The 15,786-nt window shown below is 38.6% G+C and overlaps 1 protein-coding gene across 1 annotated transcript in view; it reads left to right on the top strand.

Moving 5' to 3' along the window:
- GABRB3 (gamma-aminobutyric acid type A receptor subunit beta3) overlaps positions 1-15,563 on the top strand; it is a 123,103-nt gene extending 107,540 nt beyond the window's left edge. The window contains exons 8-9 of the mRNA XM_082760508.1: positions 1,209-1,453; positions 11,619-15,563. Of these exons, the coding sequence (XP_082616634.1) occupies positions 1,209-1,453; positions 11,619-11,969 (596 nt within the window). The 3' untranslated portion in view covers positions 11,970-15,563. The remainder of the gene's footprint in view (positions 1-1,208; positions 1,454-11,618) is intronic.
- Positions 15,564-15,786: the final 223 nt, after the last annotated feature.

Raw genomic sequence — 15,786 nt, 5'->3', positions numbered from 1 at the left:
GCAGGCAATTTTTTTGTTCTTTATTTTTGTTCTGCCAGCATTCTATTGACTACCTATAAACTGGTGGTATAATTATGAAATCAGAAAAAATTGTAATGGAAGGAGACCTATTAGAATGGTTTGCCTGTTTTACCAGTGTAGACTTGTCACACAAATCAGTGTTTTCAACCATCTGTGATTTGTGATTCCCATAAAATTTCCAGCAGAGATCAGACCCTGCAGCTTAATGTGAACTCAAGCAGACTGACAATAAATTTGCTTTTCTTACCAGGTTTTCAAAACAATGCTTCGTAATGTATATTTAGGTGCTATGTCCATCCTCAGATAAATAAATGAGGGTTTGACATATCTGATATATATATAGTAGGTACTTTATTAATGTCCAGTAGATTACTATAGAAATGCAGCTCTCCCTTCTTGGCTTTTTTTTTTTTTTTTTTTTTTTTTTTTCCCCTCAAATATGCATACCTGTCTGCAGCTCACTACTTTTCTCACTTCTGTCTAGCCATGTGAAAGTTAGACTACTGATCTAATAGTCATCTCAAATCCCTCTTCATGAACTGGCTACATTGTCTTATCCTGAAATAGGTGTCTCAAACACATGGGATGAACTGCTCTAGAAAGCTGCTTTTCTTTCTCCATCTACTACAGTGGGGCTTTACAGGGCTAACTTCAGCCAACTGTTTAACTATTACAAATTTAAAACTGGATGATAAATTTCACCATCTATAGAGTTGCTCTTCCTTATTGTGTTCACATGGTTTTATCTGTCCAGACCCCTAATTAGTTTCATTACTGTTTGAAAAAAAAATAATCTCTGTGGTGTTGATGGCTGTGCAGTGCTGGAAGAGCACATATTTTAATGCTTTGCAGAAAACGTGCCTTTCTGTCGCAGGTCGATTTGGTCTTCCTGGAAGAGATCCTCAGTACAGCTACACTGGCTTCTCTGAAGCAACATTAATTCACTGCGGTGGTGACACCCTTGTTAGCGATTCCCCCAGGTTGTATGAAGGAAATATTGTAACAGAATAATAATGCTTCAAGCTTTAATTTTGCTTTCAATTGCAGTGATGTCACCTGAGAGATTTCTTTTACAAATTTTTAAGCTTCTTCACACTAACAAGGGAAACTTGCCAAAGAGGAAAATAAAATTGAAGCATGATCCACTTAGGTTTGTAAGATGTGTGCTCTTTTATTTCTTTGTCTAGGAATTACAACTGTGCTGACTATGACAACAATCAACACTCATCTGCGAGAGACTTTGCCTAAAATTCCCTATGTTAAAGCCATTGACATGTATCTTATGGGCTGCTTTGTATTTGTCTTCTTGGCCTTACTTGAATACGCTTTTGTCAACTACATTTTCTTTGGAAAAGGCCCTCAAAGGCAGAAGAAACTTGCGGAAAAAACAGCAAAGGCAAACAACGATCGCTCAAAGTTTGAAGGCAGCCGGGTAGGATTCTCTTATCTATATATAGTTGCTTGTTTCTTTTATTACAAAAACTAACTGTATGAAATTAACAAACAAATCATGTGTAAAAAACATCACCAAACACATCTCCTTTTTGTGGGCAAACTTTGGCATTTTTATAAACAAGGTCCTACATAGAAGAATATATTTAGGTATGCAGAAATTTAAGAGAGTATGATCTGTTTGACAAGAAACTGTAAGAACAAGAAAACAATTCTAGTGCAGCTAGTTTGGAAATAAAGGCTCAGCTCTACAATGGCATTTATTTGCTTAAATCAAATGTAATTTAATTTGTTTAAATACCTACACAAGGGAATCCAGCATATTTTTTTCTCACTTCCCTTCCAGCAAACACATTTAGAATGGGAGAAAGCAGATAAAGGATTAGTCCTGCCATGCTAATTAATTGGCCAACATAGCAGTACCGCTGTGTGTGGCATTGACATCTGTTGCTGTTGAAGGCCAACAGAAAATTAAAAAACTTTCAGATGGGCTTCTGAAGCACAGTATTGGCATGGTCAGTGCTGATTACACTCCATCCTATTTCCTTGCCTTGAGTATTATTTTGTGCAATGAATACTATTTTTTCTCCTTTGAAAGAAAAATTCAAGGTATTCAACAATATGTGATATCAGTGAGTCATGTCAGTTCCAGTAGAACATATTTTCTGGCTAAGATGTTCCCAATGAGGCTTTTTCAGCCGATTCTGTTGAGTAAGACTGGTTTTTTCTATCAGCTATAAATTAGAGGAGTTCACAGAAACAAAACTACTACCTGTTTATTAAATACCAATATCATAAAAGTAATTTTAAGCTGTATTTTATGATTCTAATGATTCTGTCTGCTATGATAGATGTAATGCAGAACTCCACCTAATTATCGACACTCACATCTGTGAAATATTTTTTGAAGCAATCAATTCATTTTTGTCCACTCTGTTATGAAACCAAGACCTCATCACAGTTGGCAGCACTGCTTAGGACTAAGCTAACAGGAAGAATGAATTCCCTTTCCTGTAAAAATAAATAGTTATAATAAGAAGAAAGCAAATGGAAGAAAAAAAGAAAACAAAAGAGTATCACACTGAAAGCCATAGAGATTTTAGCTTTAAGCAGGTAACACAGATGTATGCATTAAAGTTCAGATCTCCCAAGGAAAACCATCTGGCGGATCTCATCCATTTAAATGGTTTATATAATTCACTACATACCCTATATGACCCTATGCCTGATTGTACTTATATATAGAGATCAGTTGGTCAGCATTGTCAAAAGAAGTGTAACACCTTAACTAACAAAAAGGTGGTTTTCTTATACCCAGATCATGTCATTTTTATACTCCCCTGATCATACCATATATCATATATCATATATTTTATCTCACTTCTGACTTACGACCTTTTATTTTCTTTCTGGACCATCCTAAGCAAATACTGTGCACTGATATGACTTTTCTGGTGGTTTAATATTGACCACGTATGAACTGAACTTAAGATACGAGCAGTGCACCAGAGCTGAAAGAGGTCCTATTGCTTTCAGGATGAGCAGCTCAGTGAAAATCCATCTAAACCACTTTGGACAAAGGTTACCAGGGCTTTCAGAGACCATAGCCCTGAAGCAGAAACAAAGCTTCCACGGTTCTTGATCATGCCCACTGTATACCAACCTGTACAGGCATCCATGTTTGTAGTAGGACAGGTGGTCATGACAGAGTTTTTAACACATTTTCCAAGGAAGGCTGTATCTGAAATCTCTTCAGCCTTGACTTGGACCTCTTCAAGGAGTGGTAAAGAGGCACCAAACCTCTTCTTCTATGAGTCTCGAAGATTGTTGAATCTGATGGAAATAATGGCTGTTTAGCACTTGCTTGCTTCTTCCTTTAGAGCTGGGACTTGGGCTGGATGTCCTGGGAGAGACTCAAAGATGGAAGGCATAGTGCACAAGTAAGGGAGGCTTAGAGTCTCACTTGTGTTAGTTAAATGAAGTTATTGTTTTCATCTTTTCAGTGAGGCTTCAGGCTTTCCATGCAGAAAGGCAAGGTTTCTATTACAAAATATTTCAAATCTCACGTGATTTAGGGCTGACATGCATTTTTAAAGGAAGGGAGAGTGTCTAAAAACTGCCAGCCCCTTTTACATCCCCTCTCAGTCTTTGGTGACTGTCATAATGTATGCTTTTTTCCAAAAAGGTTGAAAAGGTTTCTGGTATAAAACTAGAAAAACCAATTACTTTTAGTTTGTCTTTAAGCCTACCACTTTGGGTTGATCTTTTTCTGTTTTGTCTTAGTAATTGAATTTGCTTGTATATGAACCACGTGCATGAGTTCCCTGTCATTGATTCAGAGCCCTAGCTCAGGGTACTAGAAAAAGAAAAAAAAAGAGTAAGCAAATAAACCGTAGTCCATTTATTGTCCACATCAGATGCTGTAACTTACGGGTGTAGTGACAGAACAATTCTGTGCTACATCAGATCCAGCGATTCAGCCTGAGCTGGAAACCACAGACTCATGTTGGAAGGCAGTGCTAGGAGAGCGGAGACAGCACAGCACTGCCTGGAGTTCAGGCTCTGAGCCTGAGCATTGCTCTTGTGGTGCCTGAGACTGGCAGTGGTGCTGAGCCGATGCGTCTTACTCAGCAGGTATGGGAGAAGGATGAGGGGAAATGCCGTGTTGTTTTCACTCAGCACTCTCGCCCATGAAGACCAGCAGCACCAGCATGGAAACTGGTGGTGCAGTTTGCGCCTTACACATGTGATGACTGAGGTCTGGCAAGCAAGCTAGCAGGCTTGGTTATAAACACCCTTAATGTAGCAAAAGGGTTTTTCATGCTTTCCCGGTTTCATTTGATTGTGGAGCAGGAGAATTTTAATAGCAAAAATGTTCTGGGCCACAAAACACATAGATTTGGATATGTTTTGTGTTTTATTTGATAACTGCCTTGCTTGGTAATTCTGCTTCTTCATGCATGGAGTTGCACTGTGCTGTGTCTGAGGTTGTGGGTCTAGAAAACTGCAACTGGCACAGTCAATTCCATGTCAATGCTGGTGCTGCAGACATGCCTCTCCAACACCAAGCTTTCAGGCTCTGTCCTCTGAGCTGTTCCTGATGTGCTGTCACCGAGGCTTGCTGTGCTGAGGAGGGCTCTAGCGGCTGCTGCTGAGCTGCCTGTTGGCTTCCTTGCTCCCATCGCAGCTTTTTGGCCAGCTTTGCCCATGTGTGAAAGCCAACAAGCCCAAGAGCTGCAGGAGTAAGGGAAGGAAGAGCCGGTGTAGCATGCAGACAGCACAGCCAGTGTCACCTCTTGCGTTGTAGAAAAGCAATGGGGAAAGGAAAACTCTGTCCTATTTTCTCCCATGTAGCACTGCTGAAGGTAGTGTGGTGATGGAAGCATGCCTCAGTAGACGGTATCTCTGGAAACGGTTTCAAGAGTCAGAGCTGGTGCTGAGATGAAACCTGAGAGAGCCTTTATGCATGACTCATGTATGGATCAGCAATTGACAACAAAGAGATTTTCACACATAGCTGTGTCTTCTTTTGACTGCTTTTGCATCATATTTTATTTCAGATAGCACACTTTAAATAGCATTCCTCTCTGCAGTCTTCCAGCTTATCCCAGTAAACCATAGCTACTGGAGACAAGCACAGGATACTCCTTTTTTGAATAAAACAATTTTTGCACACATACCAGTTTAGGATTGAAAACTCCCTTGAAAACGTCAGTAAATCAGTTTATATATATAAAGACCAGCTCTAGGGTAAAGGAAGAACAGGACCTTGATTTTTCATAAAATATTTGTTCTGTCTATGGTATCAGTGCCTAAATTAAACTCTTTTCTTTGTGGAAGAACTGACTGAAAAGAATAGATGGCCTGTAAAAATGTTTTCCTTTGAAAATTGACCACCACTGCTATGGATCAATTCCATTTCTCCTGTTTCTGTTGGTAGTTTCAGGATTCATTTGTAGCTCTCTGTGCACTTTCAGTTTTGCTGCATAAATTGTTTGTTTTAAATAAGGCTCAGATACAGCCTAATTTACAACTAAATCAGCATGAGAGAGCTCTAAGGCAATCCTGTTCTCACTTGTTGTTCCCTCTTGTGATCAAGGCTACTGGCATAATCAGCTGGTGAGCATGTGTTTTGGACATTGCTCCTTCTGGGCCAATCCACCGAGGTTATGATTTGTTACAGTCCCCTGCTAAAAATACTTCTTCATAGTTCATGCTGTGGCAATTTACGTTTTCGGTTTGGTGGGACCAAAAGTTCAGCCCCGAGGTATCGATCAGGAGGGTAGCTATCACACAAGCTCATTCAAGCTTCAACCCCCTGTGGCTGTCAGGCATGTGGGAAGAGCTTCCATTGAACAAAAATAATACCAAACCCTTTATAAAAAGACCCTTCTACTCAAGGCAGTTGCTGCATGGGTTTTTAGCTCCAGAGGTTCCCAGTTCAGCCCTCCACTGTTGGCCAAGGCAGCGGCTTCCCACCAGGCACTACTGGGAACAGAGGCTCATGCCACTTACATCTACTTTGGGCTTTTAAGGCACTGATAATCGTAGCAACCGCTCTTGCAAGTGGGATTTTCTTCTGAGAATGAGTATCTTGGCTGCTGTGGTAGAATTATCACTCGGTTTAAATTGGGAAATATGAGAATAGCAAAGCTGGCAGCATTCTCCTGTGCATCTTCAGCTTTCCTGGATACTTTTTTTGGTACTGTTTTGAATAGTGGGATATTTCTGAAACATGAGTGTGATGACTAGGTGCCAAGTTTTGAAAAATATCTTTAAAGGGTGATGAATACAATTCCTGTGGGAAGAGTGCTAGTTCTGTAGTGTTTGTGATGGGAACATACACTGTGCACCAGGGGGATCTTGTGTGTACTAATTTAGCTCAAATACATCAAGGTTAGTTGTCAAACTCTGTTCTTACTTGGTGGTCAGCAATATTAGGATGCAGCTTCCAAATTTTTCTTTTTCTTCATACTTTCCTTTATTTTCAAGATCTTTTCATCTTCCCAGTTCTGCCAGCTACCCTGGGTTCATCCATATCATCATATCATCAGTTGATATCAACATAATACTCATTTTTTTTAATTATTTTTTTTGTGTGTGTGCTTATTAATTAATATAAGAAATTGTGACTTTTAGATGCAGTGAGAACACTCAACAATATCATTTTTGTTGTGCTTGGAGTTTTAAATTATTAATATTTATTATTTAAAAAATCTGAGGCATAATATGGTCAATGAATTTTGCTTGAAGCACTGATAACACTTAGGGCCAGCTCTCTTGTTGCCTTACATGTTGGAAAGCCATTTACACAAAAATAAAGAATAAAGAAGATGGAAGCTGCTGTCAGGTAGTGTACCTCTTGCACAGCCATGCACGCTTGCACCAGGGCACAGCAGGTGACAATCAGGGGGCTTGAGTCTAGATTAGGATTTCAACCAAAAGTAATTTCCATTTTATAATTTTAAGAGGAGATCTGTTTTGTGGAGTAATATACTTCAATAGTAATTTTGATGTAAAATAGTGCAAGACTAACTACAGAGACAGCTTTTCTTGCTGTTATTTAAGCCTGCTATTTGCATTTATATTGCTGCAGATGATGGAAAATGTTTACATGGTATTTAAAAAATTGGGATTGATGAACTCCTAAACAGCAGCAGTGGGGTTCAAGCAAAATGCTTCTTCTTTCTATTTTTTGTGTAGTAGAATGAAAGATTTCTGAGGAAGAAGAAATTTCATTGTAAAGTACTCCTTAAAATTTATGGAATATTAAACAGAGAACTAAATGAACCTGAAGTAATTTAGACACTATCTAATAGTAAATCAAACCTTATGGTAGTTTTCTGGCCCTAGTTAAGTGTTTTCAAACTGCATTAAAGCTGAAGTTTTCCAAGAATCTTGAAAGGTATTCAATAGCAGCCCTTTCCTTTCATGTCTTTAAAAATATAATACTTAACATCCAAACAAGCCACTGTGGTGTTTTGTAGAAGTAAAAAGTGGACTGTGAAAGTAGGCTTTCCCAGTGTAAAAAGGGTGTTGAAGTTTCAGATCTACAATGTACCATTCCAGCAGAGCCTATTGGTGAAGGAGAGTTCCTGCAAGAGTAAAACAAATCAGTTTTTCTATGTATAAAACGTCTCAGAGCATTTCATGCTTCTCAGCCTCCAAATGGAGTTACGTGAGAACCAATTGCTTCATGGTGCAGGAGCAGTAATTATTCAGAGGTGGGAGAGATGGGGTTTGATTGAAATTGATTCTGAATAAGATCATCAATTTTGCCTGTTTAGATCCATGCTGATTCAGCAGGGAATTCATTAGTGATTTTGTACTCCACTGTTTTCATCTGCTTTGATAAATTCAGTTGGAAACACTCTGTGGAAACAACCAGCCCTGGAAAGAGATGGGAGCACAGGCAGTGAGACAGCCATGGGAAGCGAGGAATGAGGGGGTTCAGGTGGGGCCAGCTTCAGGAAGAAAGGAGGCCATGGGAGGCATGGAGGCCCAGGAACTCTGGAGAAGACAAGAAAGAAATCTTTAGGTTAAATTGGGATCATATGAAGTGGGAGGGAAATGACCAAATACTGTTCTCTCTCCAATTTATCATAGAATCATAGAATCATAGAATATCCTGAGTTGGAAGGGACCCATAAGGATCATCAAGTCCAACTCCTGGCACTGCACAGGTCTGCCCAAAAGTTTAGACCATGTGACTAAGTGCACAGTCCAAATGCTTTTTAAATTCAGATAGGCTTCAAGAGCAAAGCTTGGCATTTTGGGGAGAAATTTTGGGGAGACCTTCCAGTGCACAAGCAGTGACATTTCTGAGCGAGGTGATAAAATTATCTCCTAAGGCTCATGAAGAGTAAAACAAAGTTTTATCAAAGAAACTGGCCCTGTTTGTCATGTGTAGTCATGTCTGTAATCAGTTCAGCTACTTTTCTAAATCCATATTTGTACCTGAAGTAAGTTTCCCTGGAGCTGCTGAACCACACTCATGTTTCCTTCTGGAGGATTTTGCCTTAACAATATATTCAAGCAAACCTGAGTAAACTTGCACAGGATGCCCTGCCATTGTTGTGCTTCTTTATTCCCTGAGAGAGCTTGTGTACATTAGTCTAAGTCATTTAAATCAGTGCTTAAATCATTCAGAAGTCATGCTTGTATACAAATACTTCTTAACGTGTTGCAGACATTAAGTATTCATACTTCACAACAGCACCTTCAGATTGTCACAAAGCATTAGCATACATTGCGGTAACTTTATTGAGAGCTTTGGTGGTTTATCCAAAACTTCAGGAGGAATCAATACAATTTGTGAAAATTGGTCTCAAGAATATCTGTGGACCAGAAGCCTGATTTCAGTTTCTGTAGATCTCTTCTCTCCATCTGCTCCTTCCTTGTGTTTGGCATGCTAGTCCCTCAGTCTATTAACAAAGAGATGCATTTCAAAACCGTGTTTCCAAATATGTTTCATTGGACATTTGCAGAAAATATACGCTATCATGCAATTTCATAGGACATAATGGTATGTTACGGCATTTACAGAAATGTTGCCACTTCCTTGACTACATTTTTGGTTTGATTTACAGATGCAGTGACTAGCAGTGAAAGGCGGCAGTATCACTGAAAGATCAGAGGCAGAAACTACATTAGGGTGGCATGCAAGGTTGGCAGATAAGGTGAAGCAGGCTGTGCGGTGTGATGAAATAAGTGGAATCAAATTAATCCTTTCTCTGGGTTGAAGAAGCCTGAATATACACCCTCCAGAGTACAAGCTTTCAGCTGACACCTCACTTACAGAAATCCAGGTCTCAGTGGAAGGATGAAGTACCCAGGGACAGGCTAATGTCTTTATGTATGTAGGTGGCAGACAGAATCAGGAGAGATCAGCAGGCACTGAGGAAAAAAGCAGCTGACATCTGTGGTGGCTGAAGGGAAGGGAGCAGTGACCTGCAAAGAGAAGGCTGTACTACCCAAGTGGAGCCCAGTAAAACGTTCTCTTTTGGGGCATTTTGAGTAAATTGAAGGAACTTGATGTAGCATTTCTTAAAGCCTGGGAGGAGATGGGAAAGGAGATGATGTGATGAGTAGGGGTCTGGATGAGAGATTAAGCTTTAATCTTCATCAGGAAGTTACAGACTGTAGAGATATTTTACACAATGCTATTACAAATCCTGATCATAATTTGTACTGATTGCGGGAGGAACAAAAAAGAGCAAACTGAAGCAGTTATTTCCAGAGACCACTCTAAGCAGTGATGGTGTCCACAGTTGTATTTTACAGCTGTGTGTATTCCCTAGTTGCAGATCCTGCTCAACAGCATGAACTAATTTCTGCAAACCTCAAGCCCATATTTTTGTACCCAGTGGGTTTCTGCCATGGGAAAAATAAATTCTTAATCACCACTGAGGCTTCTCCACCCCATTGTTTTGTTTCACATTGTTTATTTTTATTTATAGGCACTCATCAGCATAACGTACCATTGCCTACAGCAGCAGGATTTGTTGGATACCTTAGTAATTTTTTTTCTGCTTGCTTGTATGTGCATTATGTGTTCATTTTTCCATTTGCAAGAAGCTTGGCAAAGCATTACTGGTATACTTTTTTATTTTTATTTTTTACAGAGAAAAGATAAACTGTAGCATCTATAATTAATGGAAGAAATATCCATTTTAAATAATTTTAACAGGATTGAAAATATCTAAATGCATATGGACAGACACATAGCAACATATACTTTTAATGCCTCACACAAAGCTTGGAAAAGAGCTGGTATCAGATGAATGTATGAACTTCAAAAGACCATGACAATAGTGTGTTTTTCAACCACTTTTATACTGATGCTTCTAGGATGAGGTGTTCAGATGTGGCACAGTTAACCCAGCTAGATCATGTAACAGGTTAGAATAAGGTATTAATGAGCAAAGTCTCAGGCTGAATTGTAGATGAATAAGTTGTGTAAATAGAACTGGAAATTATCCTGGCCATGTTTTGCAATCTATTTCTGACTCAGGGGGGAACTGGGTTCACTGGAACAGAGTCACACAAACATTAACTAGTTGAAAATACCCAGCACAGAGCATTTATTTTATATCAAGCGGTCAGTGTTCTTTCCCAAAAGCTGGTGGGAAATCAGAGCTGCACCAGCTTTGTTCTCGCCAGCATGCAGGGTACAGGCCACAAAGGGATGTGGTGCTCCACCACTGAGGCTACCAAGTACTGACTGAGACAGCATCACTTGGGACTCCCTATTTGTGCCACTTCTGGGAACTGAAAGCTTTTGGGGGATGAAGGAGCTGTACCCAACTCTGTGCTGCTGCTCCTCTGGTGCTACAGGATGGGACTGAGGAATCTGGCCTAAAGCTTGTTAAAGGCTCTAAAGGATCAGAACTGTCCTCTTATTTACTGTAAATGGCATTGTGTTGCTCACCTGTGCTCAACACTGTGCTCACCTGTTATGTCTGAGGGCCAGAGGGAGGAGTGTCACCTGCTTCCTTAATTTAAGTGTTCTTCCTTGCCCAAGTTCACCACTCTTTAAGATCACTTATCCAAGTGGAAAAGCCCCACACTTGTGCATTGCCATGATTACAAAACAGTGTAAATAACTTTGGAAGGAAAAGTTTAAGAGAAAAGCTTTAAATAAGCTCCGTGGTTCCAACATACAGAGAGTTCATCAGGCCAGCACCATTCTTGTGATTTTATCAAACTTCACCTGCACTTTGTTTTTCCGTTTTTAAAGCCTGCATTGAAAAAGAGCTTGTCCAGTTTAATTTAAATTCCTGCTGTAGCAGAGAGGTTGCATCCTTTACCCTTTCTCCCTACTGCACTGAATTACTCCATCCTTTAAAACACAGCTGGTTTAGATTGAGAGGAAAATGACTGTTTTTGCCAAACACAGTTTTATACTAGATTTTGGGAGTATGATAACCCTGTTTGTAACAGTATCTAAGTACTTGCCTCAATTTAAGCAGCTGAGTATTCCTTTTTTTTTTTTTTTTTTTTTTTTTTTAAGATTACCACATGCTTAAAATGAATACTTCCTTTCTTAAAAGACATATGGTTTTGGAGATTAAAATACACCCACGTTTTGCTGATATATGTCAAATCTCTTGAAACAATGTGTATTTCTATTTTTGCCCCCCAAGGTGGACACCCATGGAAATATTCTGCTGACATCGCTTGAAATTCACAATGAGGTGGCAAGCAACGAGGTCACAACCAGCGTCACGGATGCCAGAAATTCAACGATATCCTTTGACAACTCAGGAATCCAGTACAGAAAACAAAGTTCACATCGTGAAAGCTTTGGAAGGCGTCCGTCAGAAAGAACAGGCTCCCACAGCAAGAGGGGCCATTTACGAAGAAGGTCTTCACAACTGAAAATAAAAATCCCTGATCTAACAGATGTGAATGCCATTGACAGATGGTCAAGAATGGTGTTTCCATTCACATTTTCTCTTTTCAACTTAATTTACTGGCTATACTATGTTAACTGAGTGACTGAACTTTTTTAAAGGACTTCAGTTATAACAAGTGAAGTACTTACTTGCCTGCAGAGTTTATATATATTTATATATAAATATATATATATATGAACTTTTACTATGTAGAGAATACTCATGTATGTGTGAATACATACAGCAAAGAACTGTGTGTGTATGTAGGCACACACTGAAAAGCAAAGGTATATATGTATGCACACATGCGTGTACACGCTCATTCTGAGGTTATGGACAATGTAACATAGAATGCACTTCGAGGATCTTTTTAAATTGAAAGGCAGGTGTCGTCAAAAACAAGCCTTGAGAAAGTAAGTGTTGTATATTATCACTACAGAACTTTGATTGTCATAGAAATTTTCAAGCAGCTGTAATGGTGTATAAAGTCAGTATTTAGTAACATTGTTTGTAAATGTTGCCATACACACTAATCATAAAGCGATAGAGTTACACTGGTAAGTTTAAAATAAGTTGTTTATATTGCAGATCCATCAAGAACAATTTCATCAAGCCAAATTTATTTTTCTTTGCTAAAATATCTTGGTTTTATATGTCATAATATATTTTTCCGGTCCTGAATAAGCATCGTTTTTAATGATCTCTTGCTTTCTCTTCTGCAGTAAGCAGGTTGATCATAGGAGTGTTGCTCTAGGTCTTTGGAGACATATACATGTTCATAATATTTCAAACAAGCATTTTAAGTGTCCATCAACAGTGAAAAGAATCTTTTGTAAGTACTGTAAATGTACAGCACATTTTCCTTCCCTTGGACTGGTTCCAGCTGCCATGTCATTTTGAAAGAAAACAGCACATTTTTAGTGTAATTTAGCTGAGAATTCAACTACTGTCAATGTGTTCTACATCTGCTATAGATTTAAAGATTGTTATTCCAGTGAAAGCATAGAAGATGTCTCAGGTTATTTGCTACTTCAACATGAAACCACCTAGCTGTAGCATTTTTTAAATATGCATTCACATTATTTAACATTTCTTATAACATTGTATGTTAATGTAAAATATATTTGCATAATATGCATATATGTATATTTTCTCAATGTTTTTCTTTCCTGTGCTTGCTATCGTGATTGCATGCTATGTCATATTTTTGTTTCTGTGATGTTACACTTTTATTCTCTAGAATTGAACAAATAGAGCACTTCTGATACTTTGATTCAGTAATGGAGCATTTTCATATTTTATTTATATACTTAAAGTATATATGTGTACACTTGTAAAGCTAGTGTGCTGCAGTCACAGATCACAAAAGATAGCAAACAGTATGTGTTTTTTTTTCAACGTTAATTATGTTCAAGCACATTCTTCATGCAAATGTGACCACTTTGGTTTTCATTTGAATTCATTCCCTTACCAGGGCTCCAAGTTTTTTCATTCTGGTAGGCTGTAGTCATCAAGGTATGCCGATTTCAGATCTGTAAACTTAATTTGTTATTTATCAGAGCAACCTTTCTAAAGAAAAGAAGATATATTTTTTGTAAGCAGTGTTTCTATCATGTACATTCATAAATACCAACAGGTACAGTAGCATAAGTAGATTAAAATCAAGAATTCAGGCACGGTCCTGCCAGTTCTCCACAGGTAGGATTCCTGGGGAAACCAGTGGAAAGCTGTGGCAGAGAGCTTCGAATGCTAGCTAGAGACATCGATGGGAGAAAAATATGTGGATATGCATCTACCAAAAAAAATTAAAAGGAGTGTATGATACTGAAAAGTATCATCAGTTACAGAGCCATAACTTGGCTCTGTAATGACCTGCGTTCTCACTTGATTTATCTGCGAAGAGAGCAATGATACTTGTGCTGTTGCCCTGTACAGTCCATTGCTGTTTCCAACCCCTGATTCTTTGCAGCTGAGCTATGAAACTTTGCTCTGGGCTGAAATGCAGCACAGAAAAAGTCCTGAGTGCCTGTTCCATGGTGCAGGATGTACCCAGGGGCTGCCCTGTGAACAGCAGTGCACTCCTCGCAGCCGCATCGAGGCAGAGCTGCAGTGCGATCCCCACCACCCTAACTTCGCCTGCCAGCGCCTGCAGGATCAGCACCGCAGTCCAGCTGCATCCTTGGCAGTGGTGCAAAGTGGCTGTAACTGCAGTTTTTAAGCACTGTAGCTGCAAATAACTGTGCAGTATGAAGAGCCTCAAAGGAACCCACAGAGCTGGAGCAAAAAAGCTTGTGTTTTTTTTTTTAAAAAAAGCTCCTCACTATTAGTTGTCATCGGTAAACCACAATTACGGGCTCTTTACTATCTCTATGAAGGGATTACAGAGCACATTGTCGTCATTATATTCAAAGTAATAAAACAATTAACACCTCCCCAAAGTATGTATTTAGTAGATTTGTTGAAAATCCCTTCCCTGTTTTTATCGTACCATCAAAATATGATTAAACAAAAAATAAATAAATCTGATTTTAATAAAACTTAAAAAGAGTAGGCTTTGCATTGGAAAAGTTACCCTAACAAAATGATCTTTGAGCAAGTCCTTCAGTAAGTGCCCTAAACAACTGTGCTGGAAAATGGGATTCAAGAAAAGAGTGGTCCCATGCTGATGATTTAATCACAGTTCTCTCTTTTCTTCAAGCTCCAAGTCCTAGAAATTATCTGATCAGGCAGGGGTCTTTATGAACAAGAAGTGACCTTTTATTTGTGATACTCCACATCTTGTTGAAGCCACTTCTCCAGAGGCTTCAGTCAGGATTTTTAGGTAGGAGGCAAATTACAGTCTGGCCTGAGTGAAGAGGCAACATGCACTTTCAGGACCCCACATGGGCAAGAGAACCAAGTCTCTAAGGACTCTTACCACTTTCTGGGGTAAGAGGCAGTGTGTTACTGCAGCCCCTTTCATGGATCAGTACTTCCCCCTTTTATCTCACTGCAAAGAGTGAGCAGTTTTATGTTTCAGATTTTCATGAGATTTTGTATTCATCAGTCTAGCTGAGTTCCATAGGGCAGAAATAGCTTGGTCTTTGAACAGGCTGAAGTCTTGGTTGGACTTGAAGAAAGCCAGGAAATACTCACTTGAGGTTAACACTTCATCCTTAACACACATTTTTGTGCCTTTTTTTGCCAATTCCTTTCCTCCAGTCCCAGCACCACTTCTTACACACAGACACATACACACAACCATGTGTTAAGAACAGTGTTTACCTTGACCTCACATTTTCTGGCTATTGTCACTTTATGCTAGCTACAGTGTATGACTTTAATGTAATAGGTGGCTTTAAGACTATATATATATAAAAAAAAAAAAAGATAATTCCAACCAAATTGCACCAGAGTAATGTATTTATAGCTAATTAACTCATTTCTAACTCATACTACTATAAATAACATTTACACATCATTTGTCTGTAAAAGGCGTTAAAAAAAAAAAAAGTATCTATCTTGTGTTATAGCCCAAAGGATCAATAAAAAGTAGAAATATTATGGTTGTTTAACTCTAAGTTAATTTCATTCCATTGTAAAGATAAACTAAACCCCAGTCTTTTTTTGCTTAAGGCACATCTATGTATTTTTGGTATTCTTCAGCAGTGGAAAAAAAAATAGTAAAATGGAATGATGAAGAGATGCTTTATGAAAATATTGATGAATGAATATTCATTTATTAAAAAGGATTTAAAGATCAATTGTTTCTCTTTTTTCTTCTGGGGTTGGAGGAAATATGACAACTAAATTTGGTGCTTGGCTAAATTCTAATGTTTAATTAGGTTTTAAATGTCATGTAATAGTCTTACACAGTTTTAAAGAAAAAAATAGATTAAAGTATTTTGAAATTGACACACAAGTAGAAAAATGGATT

The sequence above is a fragment of the Aythya marila genome (assembly GCF_965140915.1).
Source record: "Aythya marila genome assembly, chromosome: 1".
Taxonomy (NCBI): domain Eukaryota; kingdom Metazoa; phylum Chordata; class Aves; order Anseriformes; family Anatidae; genus Aythya; species Aythya marila.
This window is presented reverse-complemented; position numbering and strand designations above follow the sequence as displayed.